This window comes from Anas acuta, chromosome 1 (assembly GCF_963932015.1).
Source record: "Anas acuta chromosome 1, bAnaAcu1.1, whole genome shotgun sequence".
Classification (NCBI taxonomy): domain Eukaryota; kingdom Metazoa; phylum Chordata; class Aves; order Anseriformes; family Anatidae; genus Anas; species Anas acuta.
In genome coordinates this window covers 25,052,509-25,073,134 of record NC_088979.1, presented here as the reverse complement: position 1 = coordinate 25,073,134, position 20,626 = coordinate 25,052,509, and the positions used below count along the sequence as shown (strand labels likewise).

The 20,626-nt window shown below is 38.9% G+C and overlaps 1 protein-coding gene across 5 annotated transcripts in view; it reads left to right on the top strand.

The window, feature by feature from the left end:
* DCLK1 (doublecortin like kinase 1) overlaps window positions 1–20,626 on the top strand; it is a 235,601-nt gene that overhangs the window by 125,059 nt on the left and 89,916 nt on the right. The window contains exon 5 of one of the 5 annotated variants that reach the window (XM_068673100.1): window positions 5,074–5,887. The exons of the other annotated variants lie outside the window; for them this stretch is intronic. Coding sequence (XP_068529201.1) covers window positions 5,074–5,135 — 62 coding nt within the window. The 3' untranslated portion in view covers window positions 5,136–5,887. Of the gene's footprint in view, window positions 1–5,073; window positions 5,888–20,626 lie in introns of those variants that run through there. 5 annotated transcript variants of the gene reach the window in all.

Below are 20,626 nucleotides of genomic sequence, written 5' to 3'. Positions count from 1 at the left end.
AATTCCTAGCAGTCATCTCCACATCTGACCTGATGGGTACATACGATAGCCACATACGCTTCCATGAAGAGAAGTACAGATGGGATGTGAGAACACTTGGGAATTGCCGTAACGTTAAAAAGTAAACACCCCTTGTTTATCAGGCAGCACTGGTGATTCTGTTTGCACAGGAAGGTTTTGTGGGCAGTGTAAGCACACAAAAAATTATATTAATGAAGCATACCATTACATCAGCCAGCTTGTAAGGCAAAGAATTCCTCAGTGTAGGATATGGCAGTGGCTGCTTCAGGCGTTGTTAGCTTGCACTTCTGGAAACTTGCCCAGAAGTCCCAGTTTTTCTTTAACTGCTGGTGGCTCAGTTTTCAAAGAAGGAAATAAGTCAGGGGATGCTTTTCTATAGCCCTCAGCTGTATGTTGGCAGAGATTAGGATTTAAAGGCCATACTCACAAAAGCATTTGCAATCAGCTATTATTTAGGTGCCGAAGTAGGACTTGGCAATATGAATAACTCATGGGATTGTCCCTAAATGAGAACATCTCCTTGGCTTTTACAGAGATTTCTTCCTTAGCACAGTAAAATAAGTCAGTTTTTGGCAATATCAGAATTACATTTCAAAAAATTGCTTTATGTTTAGTTAATGTTGGCCGGGTGCTCTGCAAGTTTGAGTCGCACAGTCTAACTCCTAAACATGACAGAATTCATCACGTACAGGCGCATCATGTCAAAAAGCTCCGATTTAGACTGACCCAAGCCAGTATCTACCTCCAAGCAGAGCGTAACCAATATACAATGTCTGGATGTAGAAACAGCTTCAGATCACTTGTGAAGAGCACATGTGCCTGTTAATGGAAACAATGATGAGAACGACTCTTTTCGAGGGGAAAATTAAGACTGGAATCGTTGAAACCTAATTTCCCTTTGACTTCGCTGGCCTGCGTTCGTCCTCAGCTCGACATCTCGGTGCCAGCAGTTGTACTGCATCATCCTGCCAGCAGCAGCAGGCTTGCCAGGAAAATCTGAGTCCTGCGGTGTCCGCACACGTGTGCGCGCATGGAGGCATGCACATGCATCTGATTCAGTAACTGCGGTTAAGGTCAGCAGGATCGTGTTTATCCCTGTTAATAACTGTCAGGTTTCTCTAACCTCGATTACTCTGTCCTTCCTAAAAGAGGGAGAGAGGGGAAATTGGTTGTAGTCCTCGTCTACCCTGATTTACAGGACAAAGACTGATGTGTTAGCAGCTTTTGGCTAGACTTAGGAGTGGAGAGCATGCTGGCTGACTTACTCTGCCCTCATCAAAAACTCGTGCTTTGGCAGTTGGAAAATAATGGTGGGTTCTAGGGACTTTGAGATACAACTTTGCTTTCAACAGAGGCATAAATATAAAGTGTTCCAGCATGCTGTGATATTTCCAAATGTCATCGACTGCTGGGCGTTAGAGACAGATATTCTGTGTATGAGGCAGAAACAAAGGCAGGAAGGGGCTAGTCCTCTGGCATATATACCACTTAAACTAATCGTTCAGAGCAGGCAGAACGAAGGCAGCTCGGTTTCCTGTGGATTTGCATCCAATGCCTCCTTTATTTTCCTGCTCCAGGACCTCCAGTTTCATCTCCACCCTGTCATCAGCTCTTAGACACTTGCCCAGTGCCCTCAGCTCCTTCCCACCCGGTGCTCGCCTTCATCCTCTTGCCTTTCTTGCTGTGAGGACATTAATGGGACGTCCTGTGTATCCATCACACTGACAGCTGCACAGTTTTATCAAAACTTTTAGGGATATCCTGTCACTGAGAGCACCGTTACCCATGCCAAACTTGGTAGAAAATGTCTGACATGTCCCTGAGTTGTTTGTGGAGAGATGCTAGGCCATGCAGGCAGACAGGGAGCGCTCCCAAAAGGTTTGTTACCTGGGGCAGCCCCGCTACAAGTACCCATCTCTTGGGCAAGCTTCGGTGGCACGAGGCTTGGATCTGGTTGCATGGAAGTATGCGGCCATGTAAGGCTGACTTGGTTGGTTTTATTTGTGTGCTTCCTGCTCAGGATTTCTCTTGTAACACTTAGCTCTTTTATTAATATGTTCTTTCTTTATTATGCAGGGTCATTTCTTTATCTGTTGCCTGCAAGCTCTTTGCTTTGAATATTCACTACTCTGTCTTACAGGTCTACTTATTTGACACTTCCCACCTTTTTGCCTAAGCGTATCTTGCAGGGAAAGTTTGGTCATTCACATCGTGAATCTTTGCTCCCCTCTGGCTAAACAGGAATAAAGATATGTTAGAGCATTCGAGAAGATTACATAAGTGTTTCCAGTCCAGATTTTTCCACTGTAGTCCCTCTTTGTTCCTTCTCTTCCCTTACCTCCTCACCATCCGTGTATATTTGCATAGTTGTCATTTTTCAGCATTATTGCTGTGAAAAAGTTGCCTATATATATAATGAGGAAAAATCAGGATCGCTTGAAACTTACAAAACAGTAGCTCATTGAAACTAGCCAAACAGCAGTGCTGCAGTTGAGGCTAATTCACTCTCTTCATTGAACCAAATGTTCCTCAATATGTTTTCTGCAGCATTTGCTTTCTCTGATGTCTGTTAAAAATAGCACGAATGAAACGCCATCCAGTAAATAGAGCTGGTGGAAATTCCTGCTTCATTTGCATAAGGATTTGAGTATGCATCTTCCTTTGACATTTGGCAAAGGCAAAGTTTGTTTTGGATATAAAAATCTGAAGAACTTTGGGCCATAAAATATCACGATTTTCTCAATGATAAATATGGAGTTAAATTGCATTTTGATTGAGAATTTATAACATGAAACTTAAGCCTGTTTAAAAAAACAAAACAAAAAATATTTTTAAACTGATCAGTATTATTATCTTAATATACTGGAGATTTTACTTGTATCGGGTGGTGTTAATGTGTTGTTAATAACGGAGTAGACAGAATGTGTTTATTTTTGTTGGTGTTTTATAGCATGATACTTTTGCTAATTCTTTTTTTTTTTTTTTCTTACATTGAAATTTCCTGAACCGAATCTTCTTAGGGGATTATTTAGATTAATCAGATTGGTTCAGGAGCACAGATTTTTCCTACAACAGATTTTAAGCTAATTTCCCCAAATACAGACATTTCTATTGTACATCCAAATGCAAGGAGCGGAACTCAGATTTTTATTTCCAGTTCCAAAAACAGACTTTGTGCTGGGGGAGTAACACAGAAATTCGGCAGGCATAACAGATCTTCATATTATTCTGTTGGCATTTGAGTTCTTAATTTGACTGCCTGGTACCTCCTCTTTCATGTAACTTTATTTTAAGCAGAAGTAACTTTATTTTAGCCTTTAAGCATAGTCCATAGGTTGTATAAAGTTCCATTCTGCATGTCCTCATAAAACACGAACTTCCAAATATGCCAGCTTCATTGGAGAGTGCTACTTAGGAGAGACTTTTCATCTTTTGCTTTTCTAGTTCTAGTGAAGATGGAAGCATCAAAAAGTAGCTCTATACAATACTTCCTTCCCCCAAGGCTGTTAATGAGTTTGGTGTCGAGCATAAACAGGTTTAAATTTAGAGATTCGTAGGGATCACTTTTTGTACATGTTTGACCATATACTTTTCCTCATCTTGTTAAGCAGTTTGGTGAAATGGAGTATAAAAGACTGGTAATCTTGGCAAGTAGGTTTGTATTTTTCACAGTTTGTGGATCCTTTCCAGTGTAAGAAACTGTTAGGATTGGATCTGTTTCTGAAAAGATGTAACCTGTAGTCCTGTTCCAGGAGATCCTTTGTATAAGCAGCACAGTCCCATTTTCTCCAGTTATTACGAGTTTGGATGAGACATCTTCGAGATGAGTTGTTCCTGCAGTATTAGTCCTTCATTATTCAGCCTGAGAACCTGAACAAACTGTGCTGTCTGCAAACTGTATTAGAATGGGCCCTGGAGAGCTGCCTGTTTACTGGGTGGTAGTGGTTGTACAAAGAGGTTTTGTACTGAGATTAGACTACTCATCGTTAATAAAATTGGACTGAGTTGTTAAAATATGGCCATTGTAATTTTCTACTTCTCATACTAGATGCTGACTCTATACCTGGAGTGCTGTCATGTCTTGAATAAGTGTGTATGTAAGTGGTTTTCTAAGGCCAGAAGTGTCCAAAGCTTCTTTTATACTGGCAAAACCTTTTGAAAAGAGAACAATAAATCAAAATCCATAGTTCATTTTAGAAAGCAGATGTGTAAGGAAGACGTATTTGTCCTTAATATTCAGCAAGGGCCTTTTCTGAAAAGTCTAATCAAACACAAGCCCCAGTATGGAAGCTGAAAGAGTGAAAACCAACCTGGATAACATTTCAAAGTGGAAAGATTGGAAACAGTACGTCAGTGATAGGTATTCTTATTTGTATACACATACATATTTAATACTATTGCATGTAAACAGATGCAAATAATACAAAACCCCACAAAATGGATTTACACATCCAGTAGATCTCTGTATAATGGTGGTGTTGGTCTGCACTGCTGAAATGATGGTTTAACAATATATGTTGAAGTACTGGCTCCGTGCTGCTATTTTTGAAATGCAACCTACAGAAATTTCCCATGTAAAAAATTCCAAGCGCTACCTTGACAGTTCAGGTGGCTCCTGTGAACAGGCACCTTCGACTAAACTTTTTTTCATAGCGTAGCTCACTGCAGGAGGACTGTGTGCTAATCTTATGCATAAAGTAATCTAAGGCTGACTAATCATTAGGAAGTCTCATGTTGCCAGGGAACTGAACACCCGTAGGTGGTAGGTCATGGAGCTGTGATTTGGATTCTTTTATTCTTCACTCAGAGCTTTTTTTTTTTTTTTCTTCAAAAAAAATGTTCTAAAGGAATTGTAACACTTATGTTTTCTTTTCTTTTGGAAGAAAATCCTCTAGGGACCTAGAATGCAAGAGGGGAACTAACCCGAGATCTCTTTTAACTGAAGGACCTGGGTCAAGAAAAGTCTTTGAAAGATAGCTAATTATTACTGTGTAGAGGGTGGTTAGAGACAAAAATTTTGAATTTTAATTTTTTTCTGTTATTCTGAAATAGGAAAGAAACATTTTTCGTGGCTGCTTAGAAGATTGTCGAGCAAAAAAGGGAAGACAGCTTAAAGAGCCAGGCACTTTCTGATAAAGACACAATGTTAAGGAAGAAAAAATCCTCCAGGAGAACAAATTTGATGGATCTTTATTAAAAATATTTCTGTAACTCTGTCTGCTCTGTCTGCTTTACCAGTGCACATCAGTATGTACAGGACATAGGAGAATGTAATAGACACATTTTTTAGTAGCAGTTGCTGTATTGCAGGGCTGGAAGACAGCATATGCTTTCCTTTCTGCTTAAAAACCATAAATTGGGGAACCATGGGGGAGTGAAGACAAGGGAACCTAACTTCGGAATCAACTAAAATGCCTCAAATTGTCAATAAAAAGAAAAATCTTAAATTAATACATGAGCATTTAATAAAAAGGACAAACCCACGTAAGTAAAACAGGATTGATTTTTTTTTTTAATCCCTTTGAGGAGGACAGTTCTCCGGAGATTCTTTTGGGAGTGTTCTGGGATTACAGACTGGATCCAGACAGACAGCTGTGTAGTTTTTACCAGAGGGAGGAATACTCATGTGTTAAGAAATGCTTTAAACTTCCAGTATGCAGATTAGAGACAAAATTCTGCTAATGCTAACTGGGAGCATTTCATCCATTTGTGAAAGCTGTGTTTAGTGAACCTATAAACCATAATGCTGTTCTAGATTTAGTGCTGTTAATAATAAAAATATTACAAAACTGTCCTAGAGCATTAGATATTGTAATCTTATGTTGATTTTAGTTGTTGAATAGAAGTTTCAAGAAGATCAAGCCAATTCAGCAATTAAGTCTTTAATTTTATTTTAAGAGAGAATACTTTGAAAAATCAAAAGAATTCATCAGTGAACTCCATTGTACTTAAGATACTGAGTACCTGAACATACTGGAAGTTTGGAATTTCTTTAAATCAGAGGTCCAAAACCTGACAGGTTTGTGTCTATCCAAAGGAGAAAATACATTGTTAAGGAAGTCTATACGAAAAGCTAGGGATGAAAATATTCACATAGTAGCGTTTGACAAAATTATGCTGATTTTGTCCTGGATAAATCAAATTTGATAAAACATAAAAGAACTGTAAGAACTAAAGTGATGATACAGTGCAGTATGCACACATCCTGTTGTGCAGGTAGCAGTGTGTCATGGTTGAGGAAAAAAACTTCAGCTTGTATATGCTATATGTGCAACCAAGATAATAACAGGAACTTAATGCTGCTCACCCTCCTGTAACACAAAACTGGTACCAGCACAGATTACAGATTGTCTGTCACTTCTTTACTAATCTGATTTATCATACCCAAGAAAAACAGACTGTGCTCTCAGCTAGGACATCAACTTTACAAAAAAACTTATTTATAAACCTTAGAATATTCTCTGAACACTCTCTGAAGTATGCTGTGATATCCAGAATGAAAGACGGTTTTGTAGGCTAGGTCTGTTTCCAGCCTAACAACTGCATTTCCAGTCTGCAATTACTTAAAATTTCTCAGAAGATTAAAACAACACTGGGACTTTACACACCTTAGTAAGTGTTATGGTGTTAGCAGATGTTCTTAGTAAAGCCACATTTTCCAAGTATCCCACTGTCAGCCTATTGCCAGCATGATTCAGCCTGTTTACTTTAGTTTTATCTAAATAATTACAGCAAAATTTAATTGCCTGAACCAGATAGCGTTCAAGGAGAACCCATTAATATTAGAGGCAAAAGCTGCCTGGGGATTTGTAAATTAGAGCCAGTTCTGGCATTCTTGGTATTTTTTAACTGAGGAAGCTGATTTCTGGCTTTTCTGATGATGGGTACAGCAATGTTGCGGTAAGTCCACTGTAGCTGAAGACAGCAGTGACATCCCGAAGGTAGAAGAGGCTGAAGTGTGGGTGGGCTGGCACCGGGACATGCCCACAGAGAGCACCCGCCAGGCTTTTGTTGCCCATGCTGCAGCACAGCTCCATGTGCGGGGCACATGTGTGCAGGTGTGAATGGGCTTTTAATGTCGGCATCTAAAAGTGTTTTGCTTTAAAGGGTGCTGCACTTAATTGTTCCGCACACGAGGATTTTGGCTGTGAAAACACACGGTTGACAAGCTCTGCATTGTAAGGCATTTAACTGAATCTCAAATTTTGCTTTTTTTCTTCTGTCCATTTGAAGACACTTCAGGCAACAGCTGATTTGCTATTTGTCTTCTTTCACACCTGAATAATTAGTATTGTGTGTACGAAAAATGGATAAAAACTTTCAGAACTATAGACATGCTGACATGCTTTTTGTTTTCTTAAGGGCATGCTAAGTAATGCTGCTCTTTTAAATAGCTATTAGAATACCAGGTGTTTTTATTCCTTCAGACAACATCAATCTACGGTTTTCTCCTTTAAAAAACATTGCTTAATCACTTTCAATCCTCATTACAGGCAGATTTGAGGCACTAACTAGAAAAAAGATCAGTCTGTAATATTCTGAACTCCTTGAGGTATATTAAAGAAGTTTATTTGCTGCAAAAGAGACAGTATGTGCCTGTCTAACTTTATTTGAAACCAAACCTACTGCAGTGGACGCTTACATAACAGCATGTATTTAAATGGAACAAAAATATGGTTCTTATTCCTCCTCTATTTTCCACAATGTTTTGAAAGTTTCATCTCTTTTTCCCTACCCATTACAAGCAATCTACACTACTTAAATGTTCCTGACAACCAAAAGCAAAATCAGACAAGTTACCTGGGTGTGATTTAGAATAATTGCATTATTTAGATAAGTGTCTGATTGGATTGGGGACTAGATTTGAATACAGCTTTCAGAGTGAGGATGGAAAAAATGGTGTGAAAAGAAACTACACTTTTTTTTTTCTTTCTCTCTGTGATTTAACACACTATTTTAAGTGGATGGATGATGTTTAGTAAAGAACAAGAGGAAAACCCGCAAGAATTGCAGAGTAAACATGCCAGTAGTTTCACAGTGGATATTGTAGGTACATGGAAAGATAGCACAGACTATCCATCATTTTTGGCGAAGTTCCAGGGTACCTGGTATTCTTGCCATGGGCAAATCTATAATTAGCCTAAAACCCTACACACTGATTGAGCTATCCTGGGTACCAAAACCAATGACTTCCTACTGAGCTAAAACAGTCTGCTTCTAGCTGGCACTAGTCCACGTTTCTCGCCTCCAAAACAAGTGCTTTGATATTTTTCGTGCAGGAATGCCAGAGGCATGAAACTGGAATAGGAAGCAAGAAAGAGCATGTGTCTGCGGGCTAGTAAGCAAGACCACATAACCTCAGGAAGGTCCTCGCTGCTGGCTTGGGTATGTCCCATGTCACTTTGTCACCCAGGTGGGCCCCCGTCGTAGCAGCTTGGCTTGGCTCTCTGAATCCACTTCAGCAGTGAGAGAACCTTAAACTTCGGAAATGAGGCTCCAGACCTGAGAGGCTTTGTAGAATCATTAAGGTTGGAAAAGCCCCCCAAGATCACCTGGGCCAACCATTCCCCTTCCACCAGTGTCACCCACCAAACGATGACCTTAAGCACCACGTCCAACCTTGCCTTGAACACCCGCAGTGACGGTGATGACAATTCCAGTGTCGGCCTCAAGATAACTCACAAGAGAAGACTGTACAGAACAGTTTGTCTTCCAGGTTGCATTCTCAACAAATACTTTCTCAAGTTGCATTTATAAACCGGAATTCAATAGGCATAGCTTCTTAATCATGCCTGTACTTTCAATTTGATATTTCTATATCCTTGTTCATATTATTGATGAATTTCAGCACAGTCATTTTACAGCTATTAATTAAACAATGGTCTTCAGTTAGTACTGTGCCTGTTTTTTTTAATGATAGTGTCCCAGTGGCAAACAAAATTTAGGGTTACTTTTGCTTACTAAACTGATAAAACAATTTTCCTCATTTTTCTCTAGGTTCGTAAAAGTTTTTCTGGAGTTCTGCAATCTTTCCCTTTACTTCCTATTTCTCTTGTGAGTCAGACTGCTTTGTTAGCAGTCCTTTGTGAGCTTATTTTCAATTTTAAGTATCTTCAATGGCAAAAAAAACGAATTAAGTGGAAAACTGTAATTTGTAAATGACTTAAGAATGACCATCTTTCAAACTATGTAATCACGTCTTGTCTGACAACAGTGACACAAAAGCAGTTGTTGAACTGTTCCTGCAGCTTACTGGGGCATTAACATTACAAAGAAGGATTTCTGTATGAGCTGGAGATGTACAGAGAGTCCAAAAAGCTCTAACAGGTAATTTGAAGAAGCTTGTGCTCAAACATTGAAAAATCAAATACAAGTGTCAAAACCTAACACAAATACTGTACTGTTATTCCTGTTACGGTAATTACATACACAACTTATTCTTCATCTCTCCTTTTATGCCTAGAGTTTCTGCAGTCCAGGTGAGGTTGAAAGGTAGAATTTGCATTTAGTTTCAGAGCTTTATGGCTGTTCATAGCTTGTGGCCTTACCAGAGGTCACACAGTTCTTGTGGCATTGCACTTTTGCTTGGTCAGGGGTCTGAAGAATGAAGTAAATTTGGAAAGACCAAGAGCTTTGTCAGTTAATGACAGTTTTATAAAGTGATTGAGGAGTTGGTACATCAGCCGACTCTACACGGGAACTGTGGTTATTCATGAGCTGCAGTGCTGATGGTCAGCTGGTGTTTCTCTAGTCTGCAGGACTATGATAGAAGTTTTCAATCTCAAGTGACTCAAGGATCTGTGGAGAACATGCTTTTTTTTGTCATCTTAATCCTTTTCATGGCTCCGCCGTTAAGCATAACCTTTGCAGGCCTAGAGTTTGGGTCTAGCAGATGAGCTCCTTTTGCAGAAGTGATGGGATAGTCTTCTAGCTAAAATAAGATTCCTTGATGCTATGGGTTTCTTTGTTGTCTTAGAGGTGAATCCAGCTTTTAATGGTTTTCTGCGTTCCCTGGATTTTTATTGCATTGATCTGTAATATAATTTGCATGCGTTGTGCTTTAACAGCTTTCATCTGTAGGTAGGATATCGAGTACTTCCGACTTTTATGATGTCATTATTTCTGACTCTGAATTTGGTCCAGGTGCTCATTATGCGTTTAAACTCCATACAGATGACAGGCACTTATTGATGGAGACATGGCTATATAGCAGGAGTTTCTTGTAGTACAGATGAACAAACAGACTTTTTGGAATTGTTTAATGTGAAGGTAACCCGAGTGTACGAGTACAATGCAAAGTAGGAACCTGGGAGCTCAAGTAGAGTATTCATAAATATTCCTTAGGATTTCAAGACAAGGACAAATGCTTCCAGCCTGAAGCTGTGCCAGGTTAATTCTTTAAAGACCTTCTAGATGAGACAACAGGATAAGAAAGACCACAGAGAGCCCTTGCGGATTATTGTTTGTCGCAGTCTCTTTCACACCATTTATTAGGAATGAATTCTGAATAAATTCACGATGCTGGAAATAGATAGGTCTTGTTGAAATTGGAGACATGAATAAGGAGGTTCAGTGATTGTTATCGAGAAAAGTAAGGCGTATAGATTGTCAGTAATGGAAGCTGCTCTCAGTAGATGTTTTTTGAGCCTGTAGGTAAAAGTAAATGGAAGCTCCTTAGGATTGTAGCTTACACAAATTATATTGCTGCAGTTGGATGTAACTGAGGCTTCCTTTTTTTTTTTTTTTTTAAAGCATGTAAGTTGTCTTCATTAAACTGTATTGATTTTGGTATCTTCAGGGACTTTTTGTGCTTTGGATTTGGGGGTGAGGGTGCTTTGGCTATGAAGTATAGGGCAGCAGCCTTTTTCTTTCAGCAAATCTGTCATCTGGAAGATTTCCAAAAATGCTTGCATTCTTGTAACTCTTACAAATTGCTGGTACAGCATACTGAAGACAGCTTGTATAGTTCTTGTTGCTGTCCCAAAATATTGACATGCTGGTGTTTGTTTGTATTGTTGGAAATATATGTATAAAGGGGGCATACCTTCTCCAAGCTCTCAAATGATGGTCTTGATAGATGGGAACAAGCCAGCTTTGTATGATGTATAGCTATATCCTTGTAAACTTATCTGCTTTCATACAAGCCTAAAATCACAGAATCACACAGAATCACAGAATTTTCTAGGTTGGAAGAGACCTCAAGATCATCGAGTCCAACCTCTGACCTAAAACTAACAGTCCCCACTAAACCATATCCCTGAAACATGCTTTCTGCTTATCTGACAAGTTTGGGAAGTAAATCATTTGTAGACATAACTTAATAAAGAATGTCCATATAAATAAGGTTATGTTAGCATGCTGGCTATGGCAGGTTTTCTAGACAAGTATTTTCAGTCCTCAACAGATCATACGGAAAACTCTTACACATGCATACTTTATAATTACAGAATGGATTTTTCTGAATGATAGTTCTTGTGTAAATGTCCCAGAAGTCCCTTCAGAGCTCCTGCTTTTCTTACTGAACACCTTATAACATCATCTGCTCTTTCACAAGTATTCCTAGTCTGGTGGCCTGTTTCCCTGTGCTTGCCAGAAAATCCTTTTTGTCCCCTCCTCAACACGCAAAATAGCATACCTGGACTCATCCACATGACCTCAAACTTCTGTTTCAGATCCTTCTTCAGTGATATTACTTACCTTACTTTGTTGAACCTCATGGTGCAATTGGGTGGGTGGGCACCTGAAAATATTTGATGCTTTACATGAGTACGTGTGTGGTTTTTATTCCATTTTAGATAACCTATATTTCTCAAAACTATTGAAAAGTACTTCCATGTCTTTATCTCCCTTTTAGGGAATGTTTCATGGTTCTCCATGTCTGTTTTAATAATGATGGTATTCTACAATACCGTTATTCACCACCATCTGCAATGAGCAGGGCTGTTCCTATTACAGGGCTTTGTACAAATTTGGGTAAACGTCATCATTTGAGTTACACACAGGCTTTTCCATGTCTGCAACTGCAGAAGGCTGACTTGAGACTCATGGTGGTGGCTGAGTGGTCTGAGAAGACCATCCATCACATTCATCCTGTGGGTTAGTCTTTCAATCCAAGTCTGAGGAAATTATGATTTAGTTAGTATATACGGGACCTCTGAATGTAATTTTGAATGATTCTGTCTATCCATCATAGTACTTCTCTCCCTTACTCACAAATTCGTCTGGACAATGATTCCATCCTTCTCTGTGTGTGGTTAGCATCTTAGGTAGCTGGGAACAGTTTTGGTAAACATGTAGACACTTGGACAATGAAGTTGAATGTGATTCTTGGTTGTACTATGATGAGATCTGGCCAGTTCATGCATTGAGAATGGGAGAAGTGAGGAAAAAGAGATCTTCATCCCAAAACACAGTTTTTAAAAGTTGGAGTCCATTCTTCGCACTGCAGCATTCACTTGCTGTGCAGTTATCACAGAATCATAAAACATCCCGAGTTGGAAGGGACCCACAAGGATCACCGAGTCCAGCTCCCATCATTAGGAGTAGTTTGGTGTCAGGTCTCCCACGCTGGAAGTGTTTAAACTCTTCACAGTGTGTGTTAGAAGTGCCTGACTGGGCAGGGTACGTGACTGCCACCATCGGCACTGCAGTGGGAGCTGGCATCATTTTCTTTAAAGCTGCCTGTGATCTGCAAACCCGGTAATGAAGAGAGGAAAAAAAGAAATGAAATGCAACAGTAATATGTACCTCCTGGGTATTTGAAAGCCACAGAGTGCTAATTAAAATCTCAGACTTAAATATCTGATGCTAGGGAGTATGAAACAGAACATGGGGTAGCTAGAAACCGTAACTTTACAGATAAACAATGCCAAAATAAAAACATAAGTGTCTGGGGCCACTTAGCTGGGATTTTAGTAAAATTTTCATTGAATAGGCATTGGTATATACGTCTGAAAACTCATTTATTTTTCGAGCATTTGCATGTATTAATCATGTTATTTTCTTAGATCCGTCAGCTGTGAGATGCCAAAAGGTTATCAAATGTGGCGCAGCAGTTCCCAGCTGCTTTCTGCCCAGCGTTCAAGCCGTCCCTTCTTAGGCCTTAGCACTTCACCCAAGGAAACTGTCCCTTCTTTGCTGGCTCACCTCTTCGCAGGACCAGGGATGATTGATACCACCTAGAAATGCCAATGAGAAGCTCTTAGAGCTTGATGCTGAAGATATTTCACGCTAATGCTTTTTGACATGTCTTCTTTCACCTTCCAAGTACCTCCAAATTAACCTACCAGGGCACTCGATTTCCCCTCCCCTCATGGTGTAACCGGCTGAGTGGTAGCGTGTGGTCTGTGGTAGAGCTGGGCAGAAATAGAAGTGGTGTGTGTGGAAATAGCTAAAATTGGGCTGTAATAAAAACAGATACAGTATAAGGAAAGAGCTAAAAATACTTTACGAATAGACGTGTGTGTGTGTGTACAAATGAGAACAAAATTATAATGGCCAGTATACAGATTCTGTTGCTTAGGGATTTTCTTCCTTTAACAATCTGTTGATTTTTCACTTCCTTTTACAGAGGATTTCGCTTTGGTTTGGTCTTCAGCTCAGAAGTAATTTCTTTACTGCTTATTATTTGGTAAAATGATACTATTTCTAAGCATCTATTTTATATAAGTACTGGTAAAAATCCAAATAAATGTTTTAGCTACAAAAACAAAAAAATCAAACATAAAACAAACAAACAAACAAACAAACAAACAAAAAACCAGCACAAAATCCCTTGTTCTAATACTTGCAGTTTACTTCACCGTTACCTGCTTCCCTCAACATTTCAGCATCACTGCTTCCTCCTTCCTCTGCCATCCCTTGCAGGACAGCGCTGGAAGTACGAGACTGGAAGTCCATGCCTGCAATAGCAGTAGCCTGTGGATATCAGGAAGGGGAATTGGAAAGAAGGTTCTGCTTCTCCCATGCCAGCTCTGGGAGGGGGGGAAATGCTCCATGGTGGTGTACAGCATGGCACACTAACCACGCATGCAGTAGGCAGAAGAAGTAGAGGTGGTGTGTCCTCCAGGGTGTAGGCAGGATCTTCACAGAGCATCTCTTTGAGGTCCAAAGACTTCTGAAGGAATCTTGTATTCACATGAAAGCACTTCTAAAGGTGTGAATTTTGTCCAGACTTTTTTTTTTTTTCTTTGGAGATGTATAAATCTCAAAAAACAACCCAAAACCTTAATCAGTGAGAGTTTTTATGGAATCATGTTTTCAGATCTGTTCCAGCCCTGCTTCCTCTGATTTCCTTAGATGGACAAATAATAAACTTTTCCCTAACCTTCTCTAACTTCAAGAAATTGAGGACCTATACTTTGATCAAATCATCCTGAGAACAGACAAGACAACGTGGAAGATTTCTATCCACAGTGTTAAAGTTTTCATGAAGTTTTATGAGCAACTGGTAAACAACATTTTGTAATGGGAGGTATCAAGCAGCTTCAACTATAACGTTCAATTGAATGTTTGGTTGAAGTGAACTGTAATGTTCCACTTAATGTAATCTCAATAATGTGTTTTGCAGTAGAAAGGAGGGCTGATGGTGTGGTTCAGGCAACATTATACACGTGAGTTGCAAAGAAACAAAAGTTCTTGGCACCAAGTATCTTTTAAATGTGGCAATGCTGTAAATATGAGTCACAGAATGGAATAATTTAGTGTTTCTTTGTGCATTTCTTGACGTGCACTTCAGTAGAAGTACAAAAATTTTAAATTGCCATTTTCTTTTAAAAATGGATCTTAAGTGGTGCTACTAATTACAACAGCAAGAACAACATTGCATGTTTTATATTGAGACATCTGTTCGGCATGGTGTCTGGAGTTGATACAGCTGTGCCAGTTTGGATTTCTCATGCAATTAATAGCCTGGGGATCTAAATCCTCCCAAAAGTCAGGTGCTCAGAGATATCTGAACATATACTGTCAGAGCAAAAATAAAAAACTTCAATAGAAGTTACTGGGCATTTTTGTGGCTGAAAATTGTATGAAGATTTTCAAAAACGTTCAGTGTGTTATCAAGATCTAGGAATATGAGATGGCTTTGGTAAAAACAAGTTAAAAAATACCTGCAGTATTCAAATATTTTCATCTTTGATGAATTTACGTAGCTTGATGTTGGAACTGTTTGAAAAAAGGTCTTTTTAAAAGCAAGTTACACTGAACTCAGAAGCATTTAGAAGATCTAGAAATAAGACTTTAGAGCAGATCATGGTATTAAATGTGAGGCCTGAAATAGAAATTAATCTTGACATTTGATTTTAAGCCAATCTATGGAGTGAAAAAATAAGTTGCATCTGTCCCTCTGAACTTGTGTCTTTACTTTGTGTCTTTACCTCTTCTCCTCATAATGCCGGCAGAGATACTGCAGTATATATATATTGAGTCTGTATATGGCAGAGATTTGAAACAGTAAAAATGAATTCAGTGCTAAAAGGAGACTGCTTTCTAACGCACTGTGACTGTCAATGGTAAGACTTCATTGAGTAGCTGTAGCAACCCAGCAGATTCAGAGTAATACCAGAAGGAGTCAAAAATGATCAAATAATCACAAGAATTTCAGTAGAAACCTTGATGTTTTAGTTTTCCTAACTTGAACTTGGGCATACAAAGGACTGGTGTCTGTCTCACACTGTGGACTCCTCCTTTGCCATGGCACCACCTTTCTTATAGCTGACTCCGGTGATCTTCCCCTCACATCATCTTCTCAAATCCTCGATTGTGGTCATTTCTTTGTTCTCCAGCTACAGTCCCAGTGTTGTTTGTGGTTCCAGCCCATCAAATGTGGTTTCTCTGATTGTCCGTTCCTTGCTGCATCGGAAAGCCTTTGCTCTATCTTTATTCTCTTTGATCCTCTTCAAGTTTGCACTTGTAACATCTTTACAGTGAACTCATACATTATTCTCTCCTAATTTCTCTTCCTACTCCTTCACTGCTTCGTTGTATCATTAAAACAAACATCCCCCCACCTACTTTCAGGCAAAAGGGGAGCGAGGTGACAGAATAAGCCTCAAGATGTGATAAGATGCTGGCAGACAATATTTTTGTCTGTACAGAGCAGTTAAGGACACTCTTGAATATTGTGTTGAGTGAAAGCATCTTTGCCCTTTGAATTTCATGGGAATTACATTTTTTATATATACTTCCCTTTAAGGTGTTACTGACCTTTGAACCAAAATTATCCCATGTATTCCCTTCCTCTCAGTGATGAAAACTAATTTGTTCAAAATAATTTTGAAAATGAAATTATGGGAAGATGTATTTACACAAATGGGAGAAACTGTTTTACATCAAAGTCTTTCAATGTATTTTGTTTTACCCTGTTGTAACTCTTAAATTAGATTTTGTCTTTTTCATCTTTAGTGCTGTAACTTCAATGGTCTTAACATGTTTGGAGTGCCCCTCCCCCCTGAATTTCCTATCTAAAATCGTGGTTATTACTTGTGCTGGAAACAAACTTGCTGTGGGGAGAAAACAAACAAACAAACATAATAAATGAATAAATAAATAAATAAAAAGCAGAAGCTTGATTACAAGTTTTGAATATTCAAAAATGGCAGATCTTTAGGCATTCACTTACACCCCTTAAATAAGACATATTTCCAAATTTCACTTTTCATATTGTTTGGAGTTAAAAAAAAAAAAAAAAAGGCATGCATTATTTTAGAAATCTAAAGTATCACTGCAGAAATGTGTAATTATTTAATTAAGGAAATACAGGAAAAAATAGGAAGTTTATTTAGAAGCTATGTATACAACCAAACACAATCCAAGAACATCTTCAGCTGGTATATATTGTCATAGTCCCTTGGTGGTAACTCAATTAAAATCAAGTTGTACAAGTCAAAAATGTGCACTGATGTGTGCACATTAAACATCTGCTCTAAAAAAAAAAAAAATCTAAAAATATTTTGAGATTGAAATAAACTGCAAAAATCTGTTTCCTATTGTTTTCTCTTTTAAGACATTTAGCTCTATAGACCACATTTGTAAAGCTGAAAATCTATGAGGGCCATTTAATTATGGAAACCATAAAAACTAAGATGTAAGATACTACATTAAAGGAAGGCTGACTATCTGCTAAATGAATTCAGCCAGTTCCTTTCAGATATGATCAGTATGATGTACAGGCAGAAAGTTAGGGAAATTCCAAAGAAATATGGGGAAGGGAGTAGGAACAGTTTTGTGAAAATGACAGGGAAAAAAATCGGTATCGGGATCGCTTCTTGGTTTGTTTTTGTGGCATGCTTTGGGAACAAACTTTCTTTATTGATGCATGTGCTAAAATGATCTTTTGCTGCAGCTTCTTTCCATTGCTGTCTGGAACCTGGAGATGAAATCCAGAGCTCTGTTTTACATACAGGTTTGTTTTAATGAAGCCGCAACATTTCTGGGATCCTGACCAGTAAACTTAGGGAAATCCAGTTTGGGGAAGGTCAAGCTTCACTAGGGTGAAGCATGGCTCTTCTTACAGCATGCTGGTCATGCAGCTAATAGCTTTTGAGCTGAGTCTCAAGAATGTAGGTCCTGCATCTGGTGACAGCTTCAACCAATTGATTCTTTCCATGTAAGATGAAAGAGGTAAAAACAGGTAAGACTGTTCCTCATCTCCTTTGTTGCTTAGTAGCTTGTCGAATAAAGCCACAGAAGTTAAGTGAAGCATAAGGCTTTTTTCTTTATGTAGGTGTTCTCCCCGTCTATAGTACCAATACAGTAAAAATCACCACATATTTTCCCACCCCCTACGTACATAATGAAAAAATAGCTTTTGCCTGAGATATAAAATTAATCGTGTGGAGATCAGCAGCACACTGCTATGCTGCAATTCTATTGCTTCCATAGAGATTCATTTTCCATTTCCAATTGCTAGGGGAGCCATAAAATATTTAGATACCTACGTATGTAGGAATCTTTTGTTGGATACAATTGTCCAGATATAGAAGATCTGCAGTTAGCTTTGGTGACTGGATCTATGAGATTTAGGGGGGGAAGGGGAACCCAGAGCACTAAGATCTGAAATAATTTCTGCAGAATTTCACATATTTAAAGTAACCTTCAGATTAAAATGAAATTAGTTGCTCATTTGCCATAATGTAAAGCAATGTGTTGTATTAAACCAAGGATGGATGTGGTGTTCTCTTGACCTAAAAAGTGTCCTCACTGGGTTGAATTGGAGAAACGATGGACATCTCTTGAATAACTTCTATGGGTTTTATTAGCTACTTTATTCTCTCTGAGGTGCAATGTAGAAAAAAAAAATGTAGTATACACCTTTTTGAGAAACATTAACATGTGGAAACTTGTGCAGAAATAGACAAAAATAACACGAGGTCAAATTCTTCATTCTGCCTTTGAACTACAGTCTATCTATAAAACCTTCCAAATTTAGGTGAGATTTTTTTCTGTCTTTTGCCACCAGCATAGGAGTGGCAGAGGAACCCCAGTTTGCCATGACGGTTACCTTCTAACCTACTTCATTAGGACTCCAGTATCTCTGGTAGAACTTTATACGCCCAGGTTATAAGTTTCTGTCCCCAAGAATCCCAGGTCTCAGTTTGGCTCCTTGACTTTTTCCTGTCCTGTGTCCCATGCATTCACCTCTCCTGTTTTAAGAGAAGCCCAATGTTCCTGTGAATTTCCTTCAAACAAGGGGTCCGTTATTTAATCTGGTGCACTCAGATGCTCCATTTGGACCTTGGGACAGGGCAGCGGGTGAATGAAGTGAAGGATGAGAAGGAAGGGAGAATGAGAAACAGTAAAACTTTAATAAATGGCTGTTCTGTTGTTGGAGTGTCTGACAGTGCAACATGCACACGTTGCCTTCTATGAACATGTGCATTGCATCGTGTTGAAATCCAACAAATTTCATCCAAACAACATCTAAATATTAGATGGAAGCGAGCAAAGAGTTATGGTTGCCAGAAAAAAATACAAGGAAGAAAAAAAGGTCCTGTATAGTACAGTGAGTAGTAATTGGATTGGTAGACATTTGTAGGATGATACCGAAAGGGCAAAAATTTAGGTCATCTAATTAGGAAACTGAGCAAAAAGTAGAAAGAATTAAAAAAATAGCAACTGAAGAATACATATGTAGCAAAACTTACAAAATTGTTTGTTGCATTGCTCTTCCTAAGTAAGCAAGGGCAGCACAGTACCTGACCGACAGGGGGTTTCACAAGTTGCATAGTAGGGTGGTTGTGCCAGTGTTGAACTGGGAATTACGTCGGTGTTTGCGTTTGGCATTCTCTGCATGTTCCATAAAGCAAAAGTTCTGAGTGGATGTTTGCAAAAGTTTGACGTTAGCTAATGTATAAACCTTTTCACATAAAGTTATTTTGTTAGACTCACAATTAATTCAGATAAAATGCATCAGTTTGTGAATTTGTGTATGCTATCATATTACTAATAATTTTGCAGGACGATAGACATTGTTTCAGCTGCCTAATTCAATACAGGAAGTCAGTGAGATCATAAATCATGGAACAAATTATCTTTTATCTTAAAGGAGAGTGAAAACACCCCTGTTAGATTTATGTGAATGGACATGTGCTCTTGCACCTCGCTGCTCTGAAAGCAAATTGGTCAGTTTTCCATACAGATACATTTGAATTATCAGATCAATACTCACGGCACTGCTTTTTAGGGCTCCTACATCATGTCTTGTGGTCAGGTGTCTTTCTGAACGAACAGATGATTTTAAAACACTTTCCACTCCATTTTTTAATTCTAAATTATTTGCTTGGCTGGTAGACTTGAAGTTCATATACACAAGCAATTTCAGTATCTTGAAAAGCAATCGCACATCAGCTGAGCTGTAGCAATTGTCCATGTGCACATAATTTGATCTCCTTCTATTGTAGGCTCAGCTAAGCCATGTTGCACTAACTCACTTTTACCATGGATAGATGCAGATAATTGCTGTGACTCAGCTGACACTCACGGTAAGCTGCAGTAACCTCATCATCTGCTTGAGCCTTTTTTTTATTTTTTAATATTATTGCCTTAAAGCGGAGTTAAGGAAGCTTTTCATTTTGTTTGCTTTTTAAAAGATTTTTTTCTTTTTTTCCTTTTTTTTTTTTTTTTTTTTTTGATGGGATCCGCTTTTGTGGTTGGCTCAGCCAGGTTCAGGTTCTATGTGGTAATTTAGGGGCCACGAGGTGCAGGGGGTTACAAAGACCTGCCTCCACAGCTGCAGCTCGCACTCCTGTGAAAAGAGAAGCCCGAACTGCTCTGTCGGACACACGGGGAGCGAGAACACTCATCAACAAGCTCAGCACAGACAAGCACTTTGGAGCCACGAAACAATCTCCTGCCCACATGGGAGTCTGCAGGAAAGGGTGGGAGGTTGACGGCTTTTTGGACCTGGCCCCATTTCATCTTAATCTGCTCTGGCTCCTGATCTTTTCAAAGTCTCCCCATTGTGCGTGTGATTTCTGCTAAACATGCAGAGAAATTTTTAAGATCAAGACCATATGATATAGCAAGATTAATCTACCCTTTGGCCTTCACCTCTCCCTCCCACTGGGGGAGAGGTTTGGTTCTGCTAATTTGTCATGTTACTTTT